Raw genomic sequence first — 19,996 nt, forward strand, 5'->3', positions numbered from 1 at the left:
TATTGACAATCTCGAAACATTAACCAAGTGTTAGGAAGCAGGATGGTCACTGGCACCCAATCTGCCACCGTGGCTTTGTGTAAACACGAAGGAGAAGGGGGCTCTTATCCCGACACCTACACTAACTGAAGCCTCTGTCGAGTGTCTGTACCCACTGCCACTGGGCAGGCAGGGCATGAAGAGTGTCAAGAGAACCTAGCCATGGCAGTTGAGTAGCCAAGAGCAGAGGCCCCTTACTCTTCTTGGGTCGAGTGTTCCGACTCACGGCAACCCCAACACCTGGCCAGCATCCTGGGTTCAGAGGAACCTGCCAGGTTGGCCGTGGGTGGCCTCCCTTTGCGCCCCCACGACTCTGGGCGGGCCCAGGGAGTAGAAAGTTCAGAGAGGGGTGTGATAGGGAAGTAGGGAGTGTACTTTATTCCGGCACAGTGGTTCTACTGGCCCAACCTGGGCTCAGGTGGTGGCCAGGCCACAGCCCCCGAGCCGACATCTGGGCCCGCCCGGGCTGCAGGCCCTCTCCCCACACCCCCATGTCTGTGCCGCCGCCGCCGCCGCCGCCGCCCGCCGCCGCCCGTGACCCGGTGACCCCGGAGGCCCGTCTGGGCCCGGTGACCCCGGAGCCCCGGGCATCCGGACCCCCCTCACAGGCGCAGCCGCTATTAAGGCAGGAGACTACCGGGGAGGAGGAAGGGGAGGAGACAGGCGGCCAGGGCGCCTGGGGCACCGGCACGGCGGAGCAGCGGCGGCGGGGCTGGGGGGAGGCCGACGAGGGCCCGGGCAAGGCCGGCGGCGCCGAGGCCGCAGGCTCGGGCACCCCGGCGGGCGGTGCGGGCGACGGGCGAGGGAGCTGGCGGCCGCTCCACGGCTGGCTCCTGCGCCGGCCGCCCCAGTGCTGCCCCTGCGCGGCGCCCCTTCCCCGCTCCGCCGCGCACTGTTGTCATGGAGGAACCAAGATGGCGGCTCTGGCCTACAACCTGGGCAAGCGGGAGATCAACCACTACTTCAGCGTGAGGAGCGCCAAGGTGCTGGCGCTGGTGGCCGTGCTGCTGCTCGCCGCGTGCCACCTCGCCTCCCGCCGCTACCGAGGTGAGCGGGCCCTCCCCCGGCCCCGGCCCGGGCCCGGCCGGGGGAGGCGGGGGGTAGGCGGCGCCGCGGCCCCGAGCGCGGGAGGCCGCCCCCCGCCGCCGCCGCCGCCGCCGCCGCAGCACGCCCACGCGCCCGCGGCCTCCCGCGGCCCCGCGGCGCCCCACGTGCCCCGACCGACCCCGGCGGGCCGGGCCGGGCCGCGCGGCCCTCGGCCCCCAGCTGCCCGCCCTCGGGGCCTCCTCCTCCTCCTCCTCCTGCTGCTGCTGCTGCTGCTGCTCGGGCTGGGGCCCTGGAGCCGCGCCCGGGCAGGAGGTCGGGCCAGAGGCCCCCCGGGCCAGCCCGCGCGCGGCACCGCCTCCAGGACGCCGCCGGGGTCGCACCCTGCGCGCCCGCCCGAGGGGTCTGCCTTCTGCCCTGCCGCTTGGGCCACCTGGTTGTCCTTGCCAAAAGGGCCATTCTGGCTAAAGAAGCCCCGTGGCCCACCTGCCTCCCAGGGAGGAAGTGCCACCAGCCCTTCGGACACTTTTCCAAGAGTTTGGGTTGCACACTTTTTTTTTTTTTTTTTACAAATAAAGGCACTGAGGCAAGGATTTCGGGTTTTTTTTGTTTGTTGTTTGTTTGAAGAAGTTAGGAGTTGACAGACGTGGGCAGGCGATGCAAGTAGTGAGCCTTTTCGAAAGCAGGCCCTCTATATGGGTCTAGACACTGGTGGCAACCTGGAAAGGAACTGTGACCTCGTCTCAGTAGGCATTATCCTTCAGTTATCAAGAGATGTTTTGCTTGTCTTTTTCATTGATTTTTACCCCCTCTGTGTGAAAAATGACACCGGGACAGACCCTGACAGGAGGAGGGAAATTATGATGATAGGATCTTTTATTTCTGACCCTTGGTACACCAAAGCCATTATCTGGACGGCTCTTGGTGACTGAGATAATTAGTCATGTGTGGTAGGTGCGCATTAGCACTGGACCCATTTATACTGTACAAACCAATTTGGCAAAATCTGCAGTCACCAGGGTACTAGGATCTGAGCTGTCTTCCCATTTCAGGCAATCTCTCAAAGTAGAAGCCATTTTGGTCAAACTCGATGCTTTGTTTCTGACCACATTTTCCAGATCCTGAACTTTAGTACCATAACTGTATGCTATCTTATAAATATATTAAGTTGAACTAAAAAGATAGATTCCTTATATACCTGTGTGGCCACTCCTCTCCAGCCTTCTACAGAGTCACAGCAGATGACCTGGCAAGGCCTTGGTTCATCTACAGCCGCCATCAAGAAAGCCTACATTTTCATATATAAAATACAATTCGCAGTGCTGATGCACTGACTTTTGATCATTTGGAGAACATGTTTCTTTTAAATACGATAAGTCATTGTATGGTAGTTTGGTATAAGATGACCATAATCCAGCTCAATTTTGTGTTTGTGATGTCAGTAGAACTAAAGTTTATAACTGTAATGCTGTTGTCCTAAGTGATCTGCCCTGCCTACAACTTTTTTGCGCTTGTTGTCTTTTGATGACTTGGAATGCTAATTTTTAAATTTAGATTGTGTATTGCATCTTATCAAGATCTATCATCGGCAGGGAAAATAGAATGTTAGATGGGCCTTTATGAGTCAGTGTAGCAATCTCGGATTGTAAAGCCTCCTCCAGAAGCAAGTCATCGTTTCCAAAGGTACTTCAGAGCCTTAAGTGTGAAGCAGTACACCTGGCATGTGTGCTTGCCCAGATTGAATATCAAGAACTTGAACCAGAGTCTGTTTGGGAAAAATAAACATCTTACCAGGAAGATTTTAGCCATCCTTATGACATTGGCAGTGACAAACCACGTCAGGTGCAGTGCCTTTCACAGATAAACATGGACTTGGATCACATATAAATCTTTAGAACAAGGAAAGGACTTTCTATCTTAGATAAATGGTGTAAGTATAATACACATTAGGATCTTGGGTGTGTGTGTATGAACATGCATCAAGCAAGGTAGAATGAGTTTTAACACACACACACACACACACACACACACACACACACACACACAAACTTAACACCTCTTGGTTTGAAAATTACTCAACGTAAAAGAATTACACCTTTTGGAAAGTCTGTGCATTAAATCAAGCACTTCCTGTATGTAGGCAGTGTTTCAGGTTTTAAAGACTTCGTTTTGTCTCTGCAGCCTCTATGAGGTGTAGTATTCATCTCCCCCTCTTGAACATTTCTGTAATCAAGAAGAGTCTTTAAAACTTTGATTGCGTGTCAAAGTTTAATTGGTAACATTTTTTCCTGCTATGAAAAAATAATGATGTGTCTTAAATTCAGTGAATTAGAGAATTATTTACATTTTAAAGATGAAGCCAGGGAGGTTAAGAAAATTGCCTAAGAATACACTAGTCAGTAGCTGAGCTGTGATTTAGGACCAGTTAGTGTGCCTGGTGCCATTATGTTATAGTCTGCCTTTCTTAGAACTTGGTGGAAGGTACATGGAGATGAAGTTAATTTAAAATACTAATGCTGGGTAATTTACAAGTACTAATTTATACCAGTGAAGAGTTTTCCCGTTGTTTTTCTTTTTCTGACCAAGTGGTAATTTTCCAGAACTTCAGAAGGCTTGCTTTTGTGCCTGGGGTCCCCTCTTTCTTCCTAAGCTTTAAGCTTACAGTGTAAAAGCACTTTTGCTGCCTTTCTCTGCTACAACATCTTCTCTTCCCTTGAATGAAAATCCTCAGAGTTTTGTTTCAATGCTTGACTCTAATGTTACCTTCATCGAAGTAGGAGCAAGGAATTCAATTTCTGCCAAAGCAACTTGTACATACTTACCATGTTGTACTTGTAAGAATTGATGTTGTCCTCTTCCACACACATACACACTGTTTGCTTCCTAGTGTATCTTAACTATTTTTAAATAGCCAGCGCCTAACACACAGTAGGAACTCCATAAATACCTATTGGGTGAGTAGATATGCAAAATTTTATTTCCTCCTGTTTTTCTATCTGCATTCGGTTTGGTTGTGACTCTAAGTGAATGTGGTACTCTAATCTCAATTTTAGGAAGAAGAGATTTTTTTGAATTATTAGTATGTCATTTAATATGTTACAATGACTTTTAGTATACATTCTTAAACATTTCCATTAATAGTGTGGTTCTAGAGTCAAAACATGATTTCTGACCAGAGGCTAGTATCCAAACCCTTAGGAAAGGCTTTAAAGAGGTAAAGTTAACGTACTTCGAATGTCTTAAGTTTTTGAAATTGATTTCCTTTCCATCACTAAGCATAGGAATTGTCAATGTTAAATATCTCCCTGCCTCTGCTACCAAATGTTAGGATTACTATACTCAGCTTTCTAAAGAAAAATTTAAATGATGTTTTCAGCACAAAATAAATTTGCTGAATCCTAGACATATTCTTCCATGGAACATAATGTATGTACGCTGTATGATCTGGTGCTCTCATGGTTGGTAGTAGGCAGCACAACTGAAGGGTGACTCTGTCTAAAGGCCGTAAGTGTCTAGTGGTGCTTTGTTCAAAGGAAAAGCAACGTGTAATTTATGAAGGGTATTGGAGGTTTTCTTTGGTTGTTACTGGTGTTTCCAGTTTCGTGGTTTACTTGTTTGTTTGGTTTGTTCTTAATTTCATTTCTATTGTTGAAAAGAGTCATGCATAAAAATTGGAGCATATATACCCACTAACTGGAAAGATTATACCAAGTATAACAGAATAAGGAAGAAGACAAACATTCATCTAGATAATTCAAATATTGGAGCCAGGTCTTTTGGAATTGTCTTGTATTCCTACTTTGATTTCTTTGAGTACTTTGCAGTCCAAGTCGGTTATGTTAAAGTAACTATCAGATTTATATTAGGTAATTGAAAATAGCAACCAGAGATTCATTTGTTTTGTTTTTGATGAAAAGGGTTTACATATTGTGTACATAATAAACAATGTGGTACATTATCTTATTTTAGCAACTAGGTATACATTTAGTGATTTGATCTGGAAGCATTTCCTTCCTAAGAAAAGAAAATGTGCTTTAGAATATGGAGTTTTAGAGAATTTTGTAAATCATGTTAATTTATTTGTAATTAGATTAAAAGAGTACTTCTTCCCGTTATTTTTATTTTGCTGAATGTGAAAAGGCCACTCTTACTATTGAGCAAAGTCATCACCAAGTAGCTTTCCCTGGCACATGAAAGAAGTTTGTTCTTTGGGAGACCGTTTGTCTGTAAAGTGCCGTGTTGTAGAGCTTGGTTCCTGACCTCCCCAAGTCCCCTTTCCTATAGGGGTTTTCTAAAGTGGGCTCAGCACATTAGACCTGTTGTTTTTCGTGGATGGCCTGAGGCGCCCAATGTGGGCAGTAGTACCAAGAATGAAAATAACTCGGCATGGCAAGCATTTCTGGTGAAGAAATGACTGCTTTAAGCTCTGGGCATGGTGCTTCCATTTCCACACATGTAGACACCGAGAGTTGATCAAAAAGAAAGTTTTTGTTTAGGCTTTTATTAAAAAATAAAAGGATAGGAATACCCCACAGGTTTGATACCTCACTTTTGCAACTCATATTTCTTTAAAAAAAAATAGTTGCTACTCACAAGTTAGTTTTATATGTATAAAAAGGTAGAGATGCAATAACTATCACATTTTCATTCTCCTTTTAAACAGACTCTAATTTATAATTGGGATTTTGCTGTGGGACCATCCTAGAAGAATTCTTGCAGAAGTGCTGCTTTTAGGAAAATAACTTAATTGTGTTTTCTGTAATCCTTCCTTTACTCATCTTGGGTTATTTGTGTGACGTAATTTTGTTTTTTGGAACTAGAATTAGATTTTAAAAATTGGAAAGAATTAAGAACTATTTATATTTAGAGATCACTTATTAGAATCTTTGAAATAAAAAAACAACTTGCTTAAGGTGCATTTATAACTATGAAATTTTAATCTTCGGTATTCTGCATTCCTTATACAGTTTTTCAGCAGCAAGACTGTACAGTGTTGTCCGTTTCCCTCCATTATGTTTGGGACACTGAGCAACAGCACCTTTGTGTTGACCCATTTATCCTTTGAGTGTGCATTATGCCAGTCCAGACAAATGAATAGCTAGACTGAGAAAACAAGGCGTGAGGGTGAGATTGTAGTGCAGTGGTGGACTGCTCCTGTGCCATGCAGGGAGCCCTGGGTTGGATCCAGCACCCAAGTCAACAGAAACAGCAACCAACTTTGAGTTCCTCGAGACTTACCCTGAATGCCTCAGTACTGGATGCTGATCACTTCTGCAGTATTCCTCTTATTAGACCCCCTAGCCTAATCTAAAGTAATTATAAACCAAGTTTAGCTGGCTGTTAACTGTTAATAAGAAGCTACAGATTAACTTAAACTTCTATTTTGCTATCATTCTTAGTTAATGCAAACATCTCCCCTTTCATCCATTTGGTCCTGTATATTTGGCTAAGGTAAAATAAAATGGCCAAAGGATGTAGAATGGCTCTCCCAGTTTACACAGAGCCAGAGGGATTTCCTAGCCAGCAACTCTAAAACTAGGTTTAAAACCAGGTTTCTAGATATGCTAATGCATACATGTAGTTGTAAAGTGAATCATTTCCAAAGTCTTTCTTTTAGCCCTTAGCTTTTATTTTTCTCAGTCAGAAACAAGATTGACAAAATGCCATAAAGGCTTGTTTCAGATTTAGATGATGTCTGAGAAAAGAAAGTGGAAGTAGAAGGAACCACCAAAAACGGTGACCGCAGCATTTAGGGGTTCGCAGTCCCTCACAGACATCAGAGAAGTTTCCTCCTGCAGCAGGTGGGAGTGATGCAGAGACCCACAGCCAGATCTCATGCAGAGAGAGTCTAAATTGGAGGTTTCCATCTGGTCCTTCTTCTCAGAAATCAGGGGACCCGGTAGAGGAGGGGAAGAAAGACTGTAGGCGTAGGAAGGGATGGAGGATATCAGGAGAACATGTCCCACTGAATCAACTAAGCAGGACTCCCATGGGCTCACAGAGAGTGAAGTAGCAACCATGGGGCCTGCATGGGTCTGCACCAGGTCCTTTGCATATATGTTGTGGCTGTTAGTTTGGTGTCTTTGTGGGACTCCTGACAGTGGGAGCGGATGTGTCTCTGACCCTTTTGCCTGCTCTGGAGACTCTTTCCCTCCTGTTGGGTTGCCTGTCCAGCCTCCATATGAGGGCTTTGCCTTGTCTTCTTGTGTCTTGTTTTGCCCTGTGGGGCTGTCGTCTCTTGGAGGCATGCTCTTTTCTGAAGAGGAAAGGAAGGGGGAGTGGATCTGGGGAAGAGGGGAGGTGGGGGGGGGGGGCTAGGAGAAGTGGAGGGAGGGGAAACTGTGGTTGGGATGTATTGTATGAGAGAAGAATTTATTTTGAATAAAAGTAATAATAATAATAAGTCCCTTTCAGGGTAAAGTAGAAAGGATAGGTGGCTCTTTTCCTCTAGCATGCTAGGGTGTTGATGTGGACCGTGCTTCTTGTGAAATGTCTGTGTCCATCTGGAAGACGTAAGAAAGTCTAGAGAGCTAACTCTACTTCCTGATTTCAAGGACGATGAAGAGGACCAGGATAAGCAAAATATAAAAAAATAATAATAAACTAATGTTTACAACCCCACGGTGTTTTATTGTTATAGGCAATGATTCGTGTGAATACCTTCTCTCAAGTGGCAGATTTCTTGGAGGAAAAGTTTGGCAACCTCACAGTTGTATGATGCATAAATACAAAATGAGGTAAAAAGTCTTCATTTCTTTCCTAGCACAATTCCTAATAAGTAGTGAGAGGCAGAGGTGAAGCAGATGCAGAAGCAGATTTCTGTGCAGAATGGCATTGGGGGTGGAGACTTCCTGTTAGCTGAGCTGGCCTGGCCTGGAGCTGATTCCAAATGCAGGCTGCTGCCCCCCCAGCTTTAGAGGAAGGGCTCTGGCCAAATACCTTTATCCCAGGTAAGAGGTAATGAGGATGGAATGTGTAAGAAACAGATGCGTTCTGTGGCCTAGATGCCTGACCCCTCCAGCGCTGAATAATGGGATAAGGGCCTGTAGCGTTAGGGCACTTCTGGGACTCATGGGGTGCCATTATCGAGTTGGTAATGAGGACATAGGCTAGTAAGTTAAACACACCTGGCTACCTGGTTTAAGCTGTGTGATTGGCTGGCTAACAGTTGATTTTCTGTTTTCTTTGTTTCTTACGTTACATTAAGCCATGTTCTTTCAATTTCGATTAAGTTGATTTTATTTATTTTAATTAATGTTTCTTTCTCGTTTTCAGTGAAGCAAAGAATTGCCTTGTAGATAAACATATTGCATTTATCGGAGATTCCAGGATCCGTCAATTATTTTATTCTTTTGTAAAAATCCTTAACCCCCAGTTTAAAGAAGAAGGAAATAAGGTAACACCCCCCACCCACCCCCACCCCCCCACCCCCGCCTGTCCCTTCCTTCCCCCATGCTGGTTCAGACACTAATCAAGTGGGTATCTACAGGAGGGGTGTGTTAACTGATAGTAGGGAGATGAACCTTTTCATTTGATTTTGGGAAAATTGAGGTGAAGTACGGAGCATTTGCTGTAACAGAGAGCCTGGGAAAAGGCATGGTGGATTAGGTATTGTCAAGACCGTATTAGCTTAAACATTCCTTTCTCAAAAATCAGTTCTGTTAGAAAACTTCCTGAAAACCCTTAGAAAGAAGACAAGGAAAAAGTATCCCAGCCCTTGTTAGTACCCTGACAGATTTCTTTTCTGTTTTTGTTCGTAATGTAAATATATTGTAATCTTTCAGTGTGTATAATTTTATGTCTTGCTTTCCCCCCTGTTTATCATAGTCCACCATATTTCTGTGTAATCGACATAAGTATCTTCTTAGTGGCCACATATTACCAAGTGGCTATATGTAATTCCATATACTTCCCCCATTTTTTTTTTTTAGTTTTCTTAATTTTTTTTAACTAAAAAAGGGCATTTCCACTTACTTTGTTGAGTAAAAACTCTACTTTTAAAAAATTTTAGTGTAGAATTTCTACAATGCAAATATTGAGTGAAAGAATATGAACATTTAATGTTATTTATGTCTTGCTCCGTTGTTTCAGTATATACTGTAGTTCGTCTTGTGTGCTGCCCTCTTGCCGTCTGCAATCCTCCTGACGCTGGCGTTGCGCTCTGAACAGAGACAGCAATGTATAAATCTCTGCTTCTCTGATGAGGACTTTCTCATTTTAAAAATAGACCTTGCTGTGAAAACTAACAAGGATTAATACCTCTCCATATGTTAATTAGTTAATTTGGGGAATTGACCTATCTCGTTATATCCTTCTATTTATGTCTTCCTGGCCTGTCTTCTTCAAACAGCATGCGATTACAGATAGGGAAGGGCAGAGGGTGGAAAATGGAGACGCAGAGTGCAGAACTATAGAATAGCCCATGTTGACGATGGGAATCTGTCTGTCAAGAACTTTCCTTGTGGTATGGAGCTGAGAAACGGGTGCTTCCCAGCTAAGTAGCTGTTCACATAGTGGCGACCGTAGTGGGTCCTTTAGCCTTAGGAGCTGTTCCTTATAATAATACAGAAACAGTGATGTTAACAATGTATCGTTTGCTGTTTCAAACTTTTGATTTCAAAGAGACATAGGTTTAGAATCCCTTCTGGAAATTAGTATAATGAGTTTGTCAATTGTTAGTTGAGAAAACTACAGTGGCTTACTCTACAATGTATGTTACTGTTATATATATATATATATATATATATATATATATATACAGAGAGAGAGAGAGAGAGAGAGAGAGAGAGACATATGTAAAATGATATACAGTGTGAAATGTTTTCATTCTTAGTGGAATACTGAAGTTTGCAGCATTTTTCTAAAGATACCCAGTCATCCTGTAAATTATCAAACAAGATACATTTTAACTTAAATACATTTTTAAAAGAAACAAGAAAAGACAGTGTGTCCCAGTTTTAAAGATACAGATGCCAAGAAAACAACTCATTCCAACTGCTGATCAAACATTTGCCAGATTATATTTTATATATTCTCTATTCCCACACACTATGAAGGCAGATATTGCCTATCCTGTTTTTGTTGTTGTTGAATAGAATTAAGAGGTATAAATTCCAAACACAGCAGAGAAATAATTAAGCAAAGAGCACCTCCCCAAGTCTGTTGCCAAATATATATTTTATACACATATGTATGCATATATACCCATATACAACATATACATACATATATCATTTATGTATATATGTAAAAAATATGGTTGGGGGGGTTTGTTTTTGTTGTTGTTTCTCGAGCAGCATTTCTCTGTGTAATAGCCCAGGCTGTCCTGGAACTCGCTTTGTAGACCAAGCTGACCTCCAACTTACAGAGATTTGCCTGCCTTTGCCTCCCAAGTGCTAGGATTAAAGGCGTGTACCACCACTGCCTGGCTAAAAAAAAAATATGTTTTTATAAACATGATTGTGCATACATAAAAAATTCACATGTGTAGAAGGTAGAAACCAAGCAAGATGGTAGAATGATCTAAAATAAAGATAAATACAAGTAACCCAAAATGTAAGCTAAGCACAGATTTCCAGATATCTTTTGAAAAGAACACTTTCCTACTTAGGAAAGTATACCTAAAATAAAGAACAAGAAGGTTTTAATTACAAAAAGAATAAGAATAGTCAGCAAATGCCTGCTGAAGAAAAGTAAACTATTAAAACAAGACTAAATACTAACGTAAGAGCATTATCAACACAGAAAGTTGCTTTCTTTTTTTTTTTTTTTTTTTTTTATTTTTTAAAGATTTTATTTTTTTATTATGTATACAGCATATATGACAGCAGGCTAGAAGAGGGCACCAGATCTCGTTACAGATGGTTGTGAGCCACCATGTGGTTGCTGGGAATTGAACTCAGGACCTCTGGAAGAGCAGTCAGTGCTCTTAACCGCTGAGCCATCTCTCCAGCCCGAAAGTTGCTTTCTAATGGCAAATGGTGAAATCATTGAGAAGATTTAAAAATTGTGATGTTCATTAAGTTAGCCTTTAAATTTAGCAAAGATTAATATAGCAAGAAGTTGACACGTTGTAATAGAAAACTTTCCCACTGCTCTCAATGAAGGAGGCAAGAGCAAATGAAGCAAGCAAACATGGCTGACATGTGGACCATCTTGACTTTGCAGTCTTACAGCTTCAACTTAGAGGGTCACTGTGGAGAGCCTGATGGATCACACTGGGAATGTCTTTGTTTTTTTCATCACATATTACTCCACTAATAAGCATGTCTCAGTTGTGTCAGAAAATTGGTGCCATTCTGTCTCTTTTAGGCAACTTGTGTTGGAACTTAACTTGATAAAAGTTTTAGAAGCCTACAGTAAATTTCTTAATGGTGAAATCTTAGACACATCTTCATTAAAACCAGGAGAAAATCGATGATGTTCACTACTGCTGCTTTTCTTCCACATCTTACTAGAATCACTAGTTGAAAGAAAATGTAAAAATGTAAGGTGTGGAGAGAAGGAAACTGAGGAGTACATATGGTGTAATTATGTGCTTGGAAAAAGGAGGGCAGCTGATACGGTGGATATACAAACATTACTTGTACAACTCAAATAAAGGTGTGAAAATTCAGTTACAGTCTACATAGCAGTAGCATAGAGCTGAAACTTTGAAAGTTATACCATATGAACTATCAAACAGAAAAAAGGCCAATCAGTAAATGTGGTATATCTGTATGCATAAAAACTGTATACAATTTTGCTGAAAGACAGTTTAAAATGGTATAACTTGCTGGGCATCATGGTGCATGCCTTCAATCCCAGCACTTGGGAGGCAGAGGGAGGCGAATCTCTGTGGGTTCAAATCCAGCCTGGTCTACAGAATGAGTTCCAGGACAGCCAAGACTGTTATACAGAGAAAAACAAAAACAAAAAAAAGGTATGGCTCAGTGGTAGATATGTCTTGGTAAAATGACTTAGCATTGTAAAGATGGAAATTATAACCAGATTGACCGATAGGTTCAATATAATTCCAGTAAAATCCTAACTGAATTTGTTGTGGAACTGTTGGATTGATTTTATATTTTATAAGGAAGGGCAACATGCCACCAGTAACTTCAGCAAATCTTCAGAATAAGGATCTGTTCTTTATTATAAAGATTTATCTTAACTGTAGTGATAAGGATAAGGCTATGATGGAGTAGAGATAGTCAAAGAAACCAAATGATTAGAATAGAGAGCTCTAAAATGACACATGCATATAAAGAGACTAGTAAGTAGCACACACACACACACACACACACACACACACACACACACACACACACACGCACACATGCATTACTGAAGAGTCCTGGATAAAGGAAGGTCTGTTTAATTAACTTTGCTGAAGCACTCGCTAATATTCATGGGAGAAAACTGAAATTAGATCCCTATCTCATACCACCAAATAAAATAATTTCACGGTGAATTTTGAATGGTCAACATGTTGAAACATTTTGGAAAAAAAATAATAGGAGAATATCTTTATCACCTCAATGCAGGGAAAAGCTCTATACCTAAAAAACAAAATGCTCACTGGGGAGATAGCAAGATGATGAGTTTATGCACTAATATTTCTGCTGTCTCCTTCCAATGGCAGCATGAAAACATTCCTTTTGAAGACAAGACTTCATCAGTTAAAGTGGTAAGTTCATTTTACTAATGAGCCAAATGGTGAAGCTATATTCAAAGGTAAATTTATTTGGAGATCAACTAATACTCTGTATATTTTATCTGTAGTAAATAGATCTCAGTGTACTCTCTAGAGTACATATGGATTGCAAAGTAGTAGAATAAATGTCTATGGAAATTTTTTAGGTCATAAAATAGGAAATTTTGATCTCTCAAATTTTTATCCAGGAAACAGTCTTGTATAGTAATTTGAAACCAGTGTGAGTTCAGGATGAATGTCCATTAACGAATATATGTAGGGAGGTGGGGAGGGACTGGGGGAGTGAAGGAAGGGGAAAGTAATCGGGATATATTATGTAAGAAAAAAAAATACCTTTTCAATAAAGGGGGAGGGGATCGTAGACTTTTGTGTCTAGCATCCTCCATGAGAGTTGAAAGTCAGACCTACCCAGCTCCAGAGAGATGGCCAGAGGCTCAACTTCATGCATCAGTAAAGTTGTAGGAGACAATGTGTACCCAAAGTTACTGAAGCCATTTGGAAAATGTCTTTTGCCACACTGAGCTTTGAAAATAAAGTGTATCTGTTTCAAAATATAAGTATGAGGAAATTCTGGAAGCCAGGTTAGTGGCACTCGCTTGGGATCCCAAACTTGCAGAGGATGAATTTCAAGATAGCCTGGGCTGAGAATTAAGACCATGCCTCTAAGAAATAGCAGTGCTTGAAAGAAGGCAGCACTTTAGCTTTATTGTGTTTTGCTATGTAATTTAATATTAATAATAAATTATTAATATCACGTACTTTAAAAAAGGATATATAAACGTTTTCTGAATTCTCAATTTAGTGAAAATTAACTGGGGATTCAGGGGGAAAAAATGTTCTGAGCCAAAAAGAGGTTATAGAACATTCTAGTCCTACACCAATGAAAGTGGACTAGGGTACCTGGGAGGACCAAGCAGGGCAGAAGGAACATAGGAGAAAGGAATGAAAGTAGTTTTCCTTCTGAACAAATGATGCTTGTGTCAAGGTCCCAAGGATCCGGAGGATGAGCTAAGCCCAGGGAAAAAGAGCATTATGTGCAAAAACTCCATACTCGGATCCCACAGGCACCTTCTGGGGGCTGACTGAACCTACCGGTTCCTGGAGACCAAAGATGAAGAGGCAGAAGGAGAGGCAGAGGCCAGTCTCTGGCTTCTCGGCAAGTTCTAGGGATCCCACATCTTATTGTGAGGACAGTTACTGGGTTTGAGTAAGGATGTTTCTGCTCAAATGTGGGGAGTAGAGGAGATAAGTGGATACAAGAGCTGTCGTGAGATTTTTGGCCAAATTGAAATGACAAAGGAAGGTGTCTTAGGCAACCTGGGATTTTACTTAAGCACTCTGTAGGAAAATGTTAATACTTATTTTGAATGATGGAAATAAAAGTTTGTTTTGTTTTGTTTTTTACTTTTTCTTTATTTCTAACATTTCTCCCAGGATTTTCTTTGGCATCCGGAAGTTAATGGTTCTATGAAACAGTGTATCAAGGTGTGGACTGAGGTCTGTATCTGAAAACAGACTTTTGTGTATGTAACCAAATTTAACAAGCCAATGAGAAACCATTGTTTTTCCTGAGCTGTGTGGGATTGATTCTTGTACTTGGCCGACTTGAATAAATGTTACTAAGTATCTCTGCCCCATTATCACTAGGTATATAATACTTAGACTCTCCTCCTATAAGATCCTCTGTTGCTGCTGTCACTTAGGTAATTCAAACTCAGGGGGTGACACACCTAAGAAACAACATTCAAGAACGTGAGACCAGAGGCTGGGTATATAAGCCAGGAACTTGCCTAGTATGCGTTGGGCCCTCAGTTCAGAGTGTGTGTGTGTGTGTGTGTGTGTGTGTGTGTGTGTGTGTGTGTGTGTGTGTGTGGTGGGAGGAGGAGAGGAGAGAGACATCAATTGAAATTAAGACTGATTGGTTGGTATAAGGCTGAGCTGTATAGTGAGCCCCTTTCTTGAAGGTGAATAAATACAAACACTCTTACAGTGTAACACACCTTCTCTTGATACTTTTCTGGGGTTTCTTATTCATGAGCAGGTACTGAAGGGGACTTTCTTTCCTGTATCATTGCATTTATGACCTAATAGAGAGGACTGGTATATTCTAGCATATAATCTGTCGAGATAAACTAGGACAGCATCTATGTTCTTGATGTCAAAGAATCCCTTTGTAAGGCACCTTACATCTCTACAATATTCTCTACAAAGCTTTACAGCAGGCTTTGGATGAAGCCTGTATCTTTACCAAGACGCATTTGCATTTGTTCAGTAATGACATTTTTTGCACCAGTTTATCTCCCTCATTTTTATAATAAATGTTTAAAACTGAACCACATCATGGAACAGATAAACATTTTGAGGGACCTAGCCACCATTTATAATTCGTTTGTTTGATCTATGTGTTCAAATGTATGGACCACAGCTGAGAACAGTTCAGGGGACCAGCAGCAGCTGGTGTCTGGAGCTTAGGACAGAGTACTTGTTTATTTGTGTTTGGTTTTAGTTCTTTTCACTTGGGGGAGACTTGATAACACCTAGATAGGTGGATACTAGAAGAATGGTAGTCTAAACTGCATTAACTTTATTTACCTGTCATTTAGAAATAAACTGCTTCTAAACACTTTAGAGTGGATTTCCTAAAAGTAAGGACGTTGGGTTGGATGTATTCTGTACTTTGAGGGTAGTAAATGTCTATTGAAACTGGCAAATAGGAGAATGCTGAGATATAGCAGAGAAAGAATAGGAAAGTGGGCTAAACTGAGAAGAAACTAGCAGTTTATGTTGGACTCCTTAGGTGAGTGAAGAATCAAGCTGAAGCTACTTGGGTAAATTTGGGAAGGTTTGGTGTGGATTAAGGTGCCATTAGAAGGTATTTGCATAGAAGAAATTGAATAAGTAAAGAATTTGGAGATTAGAGAGTAAAGTTTGTGGGAATTGAGTGATCTAGAAGTTGCAGCGGAAGGGGAAGGAAGGAAGGAAAGGGAGAAGGGGCTGAACTGTCTCAGTGCAAGGAGAGGAGTCTTCAAAGGTGGATCAGCTGTGGTGCAGCTCTAACTAGATAAGATGAATGAAGCTGCAGGGCTCAGCAATTCAGACGGCATTTGTGGGCAGTTAAAGAGCTGAAATGGATGGGCGATGTCCAAACGGCAAACCCAGGAATGTGAGTTTAGATAAGAGAAGGAGAAACTAGCATGCAAAGGAAAGAATATTCTCCTAAGCAAGCGTGTGCCTTTAGAGGCGGTGGGGGAGTGAGCCGGGGCTGGAAGAATGGTTTTGGAGAAGAAAGATGACTTGGTACTTTCAAGTCAAAGGAAGAAAGATGAAACAGGACAGGAATGATATTATGAGCTTTGAAGGGGATGACTCGTGGATCAGAGCTACAGAAGTGAGAAGGGAAGTCAGTCTAGAGAAGAATATGGGGCTATTTCTTGCTCCTTAGAGCATGATAGGCTAGGTGAAGATGGAGAGGAAGTTGGAGGCATGGATGTGGGAGGGCAGAGTGCATGTCCTGTCTTGTCCTCATTTCTGAATGAGGCTGGAGGGTCAAACTGGATGCTGAGAGGGGCAAGGGGATGTGCTGAAGAAATATAAGACGTGGGATCCCTGCTCTGAAGAGTGAGAAAGGGGCTGCCTAGGGATGAGGAAAAGAAGTATGGTGCTGTAAATTGAAGCGTCTTAGAAATGGACTGCTCTCAAGACGTGTTACCTTTAGGATGAGAACTAACAATTGTCAATTAAGTGTTATATGAGGGTTTTTTAAATAAAATGGAGTGCTTATTTTCATTTCTTTTCACATTATTGTAATGTCAGGTCTTCAGTGTGGTAGCAGATGCATTGAATTCAAAATTGAGAAAAATAGCATTTTGACTGTTCCTACCAAGCTGAGAAACACCCTACTATTTCTTTTTTTGAATGGCTCCTTACTGTACAAGTTCAATATCATCCCTGCCTATCACACAGGCACTAAGAATATGTTTTAAAATGAAACATTTTAAGAGAAGATACTAAAAACTCAGTACTATGTAAATGTTATAAATTTGGCTGTATTAATATATGACTTAACTGTGTTACAAATGGTGTACCTTGCAGCTAGTGAACATTTCTAGAGAATTTTCCTCTTTTCCCACATGTGGTCTTTAATAATTATCAGTATATTTTGTTAAATACATGTTAGATTTAGCCTTCCCAACAGATTGCGTTTGCTTAGGGCACTGAGCCTGTATTTTGTTTAACTCTTATACTTTGTACCCTGTAGGCTTCTATGAATACCTCCTAATTGACTGACATAATGCACTGGAGCTTTACTCTAAGCAATTTACTCAGAATTCAGAATAATAGTAGGTCATGTTCGATTTCAGTAGTGTGTGTGTGTGTGTGTGTGTGTGTGTGTGTGTGTGTGTGTGTGTATGTGTGTATGTGTGTCCATGCGCGCATGTGTATTTCTAAGAACACTATAAAGAATTAACTGCATTAAGTATCTTTCCATGCAGTGTAACCATGTAGCCATGTAAGCTCTATCATATAGTAAAATAGTCCAGTAAGAGGTTCTATAAACTGAAAGTCTATTCATAAGGACAAGAATGGATGAGGAGGAATGTGAGTGGTATTGTTTGTCAGTCCATGAACTGGATGTAGCATGGCTATAAAGCTTTTCTTCCTATAGGACTCGGTTGCAAAGCCCCATGTGATTGTAGCAGGCGCAGCCACAGTAAGTTCTTGTCTACATTCTAACAGAGTGATCTTTGTTTTACTCTTATGGACATGCTAAGAAAAAGCTAATTTATATTAAATAGAATTCTTGATTATATTTATATTTTAATTTCCATTTTGATTATAATTAACCAGACTGATGAATTTTAATAAAAAGGTCTGAATGAACTGAGTAAATTTAATGTTAAATCTCAGTATTATTTTCTCTCTAGAATTATATTGAATGTTATACATTCAAAGTCTATTTTATAGTGGCTTTTTATAATTGTGAGCATGTATTTCATTAAATAATTTGACTAAATTTATTCTAGTATTAACTAAAATGAGAATTGTGTTAAAATTACCCTGTTACAATAGGTGCATTATATACTTTACTTTTCTGTGCTAAGTGCTGAGTTAATGCTTAACTTTCACTGCTTCTTAGTGGTCCATCAAGATTCACAATGGTAGCGATGAAGCTCTGTCTCAATATAAAATGAACATCACCTCCATAGCACCACTCTTAGAAAAATTGGCAAAGACTAGTGATGTTTATTGGGTCTTACAAGGTAAGGAATGAATAATGAAAAAATGTCATTTTATATATATTTTAAGAGATAGGTTTTATTATATCCTGTTTCAAGAGACAAAATTACTTCTTTATGAGAATAAATTTTGAAATAATGTTTGCAAGATTAGAATAAACTAGAGGATCTTGCTTTTTTAAAAAAATTTAAGGAATAAACTAATAAATATAGAAAGCATAAAATAAATAAAAAAAAAATCCTCCAAGCAGCAGAGTGACTGCAAAATGCAGTGAAGAGATAAACCCTTAAGGCAAATGAGGTTTACCTCCAATTGTTTTACTTTTTGCAGAATATATTCACTGCTAAGGAAATGCAGGGAAAATATTAACCGTTCTTCGTATAATATTATAATCATTAGAAGTAAATATATTGGAAACCACACACTGTGTTTAAATTGACACAATCTAGTTTATACTGGGTATGAAAGTCACATTAAGTCAGCTCATTTCAGGAATTTATTGAATGCCCATTATTTAATGTTCCACACAATATGAAATACCTTGGATATTTTAGCAATTCAATACGTTTGTCAAAAACTCTTATGATTATTTCCAAGTTGGAAAGAATAAAAAAGGGTAGTAAGAATCTGTTGCACCATTTCTGTTCGGCTCACAGACTCATTATTAACCTTTTTTATGAAAATGTGAAAGAATTAACATATAATAGTTGATGAAAATGGACAGACCTGGGTCTTGAGTATTACTTCCAGATTGTCTGAACAGACTTCCCAGAATTGCACGGGGACCACAGGGAAGCAGATTGGTTATTTCTCCTTATTAGACGTTCTTCCATCATCCAGTTCTAATTTCTTATAATCTGCATCAAGAATTTTAAACTCTTGGGGCATGCTGTGACATGAAAATGTTTGCCCTAAACAGTATACATGGGAAAGTGATAAAAGTTCTTTAAATTGAACAAGATATTGGCTCAAAACTTGAATGTAGGATAGGAAATCATTGTCAACTTTGGCCAGTTTTATGTAGAAGTAATTTATTAAGTACCTGGTATCACCTCGAGTTTAATAACAAACTAAAAAATGTGGATTAACTAACATGTGTAGTCATGCTTTTCCCATTAAGCAGCTTTGCGATGTGTTGTTTCGAATGTGTTTCCAATGTGCAGACCCAGTCTATGAGGATCTCTTGAGTGAAAACAGGAAAATGATTACGAATGAGAAGATCGAAGCCTACAATGAGGCTGCGGTCAGCATTCTGAACAGCAGCACCAGAAACTCCAAGTCTAATGTCAAGTTGTTCAGTGTTTCCAAACTAATTGCTCAAGAAACCATCATGGAGTCTTTGGATGGCTTACACCTTCCCGAATCAAGCAGAGAAACTGTAAGAGTTCTTAGATGTTAGTGGGAGGAGACTGAGTTCCATTGCCAACAGCCATGAGTCATAGAACAAGATTGCAATCTTAATTACTCATGCTATCTAAATGTACATGTAGAAATAATTTTGTTTTCTGTCACCTAGATGAAGCTAGAATAAGTAAGAAGTTTCTTACACTCCAAAACTTGTAGAAGCAGCAGCTGTGGTAGGGAAAAGAAAACTTCATCTAGAGTGCCAGTCACGGTTAAGAAGCTCTAAGTTCTTATCGTGCCCAGAGGACTTCTTTATGGGCTCCATCCTTATGCAAGACTCCACTGCAGTGAAGAGCACACATTTCCAGATAAAAAATCATTTTTATAACCTTATGGTTCTTATACTGCATTATTCAAGGTACAGATTAGGTTGACTGATGCGAAAACTTTCTGTTAAGCAAGAAAGAGAGCTTCATAAGTAAACACTTTACACACTAGAACAAAATATTTAGAGGGATTTAAAAAAATATGTATTTAATTGAAATAGAATTACATGACTCTCTTTCTTCCCTTCTTCTCTGCAGCGCCTCAAGGAACCCACCTCCGGCCCCTCTCATACCCGCCCCCCAACACTTA

The 19,996-nt window shown here is 40.7% G+C and overlaps 1 protein-coding gene across 2 annotated transcripts in view; it reads left to right on the forward strand.

Moving 5' to 3' along the window:
• The first annotated feature begins 804 nt into the window (after positions 1–804).
• Casd1 (CAS1 domain containing 1) overlaps positions 805–19,996 on the forward strand; it is a 43,413-nt gene continuing 24,221 nt past the window's right edge. The window contains exons 1-8 of one of the 2 annotated variants that reach the window (XM_052719679.1): positions 805–1,086; positions 7,724–7,820; positions 8,359–8,479; positions 12,707–12,751; positions 14,213–14,275; positions 17,445–17,489; positions 17,916–18,039; positions 19,180–19,394. In XM_052719679.1, the coding sequence (XP_052575639.1) occupies positions 954–1,086; positions 7,724–7,820; positions 8,359–8,479; positions 12,707–12,751; positions 14,213–14,275; positions 17,445–17,489; positions 17,916–18,039; positions 19,180–19,394 (843 nt within the window). In that variant the 5' untranslated portion in view covers positions 805–953. The remainder of the gene's footprint in view (positions 1,087–7,723; positions 7,821–8,358; positions 8,480–12,706; positions 12,752–14,212; positions 14,276–17,444; positions 17,490–17,915; positions 18,040–19,179; positions 19,395–19,996) is intronic. The other variant, XM_052719678.1, reaches the window with a different exon arrangement.

This window comes from Peromyscus californicus, unplaced genomic scaffold, assembly GCF_007827085.1.
Source record: "Peromyscus californicus insignis strain IS unplaced genomic scaffold, ASM782708v3 Scaffold_6__1_contigs__length_162567912, whole genome shotgun sequence".
Taxonomy (NCBI): Eukaryota; Metazoa; Chordata; class Mammalia; order Rodentia; family Cricetidae; genus Peromyscus; species Peromyscus californicus.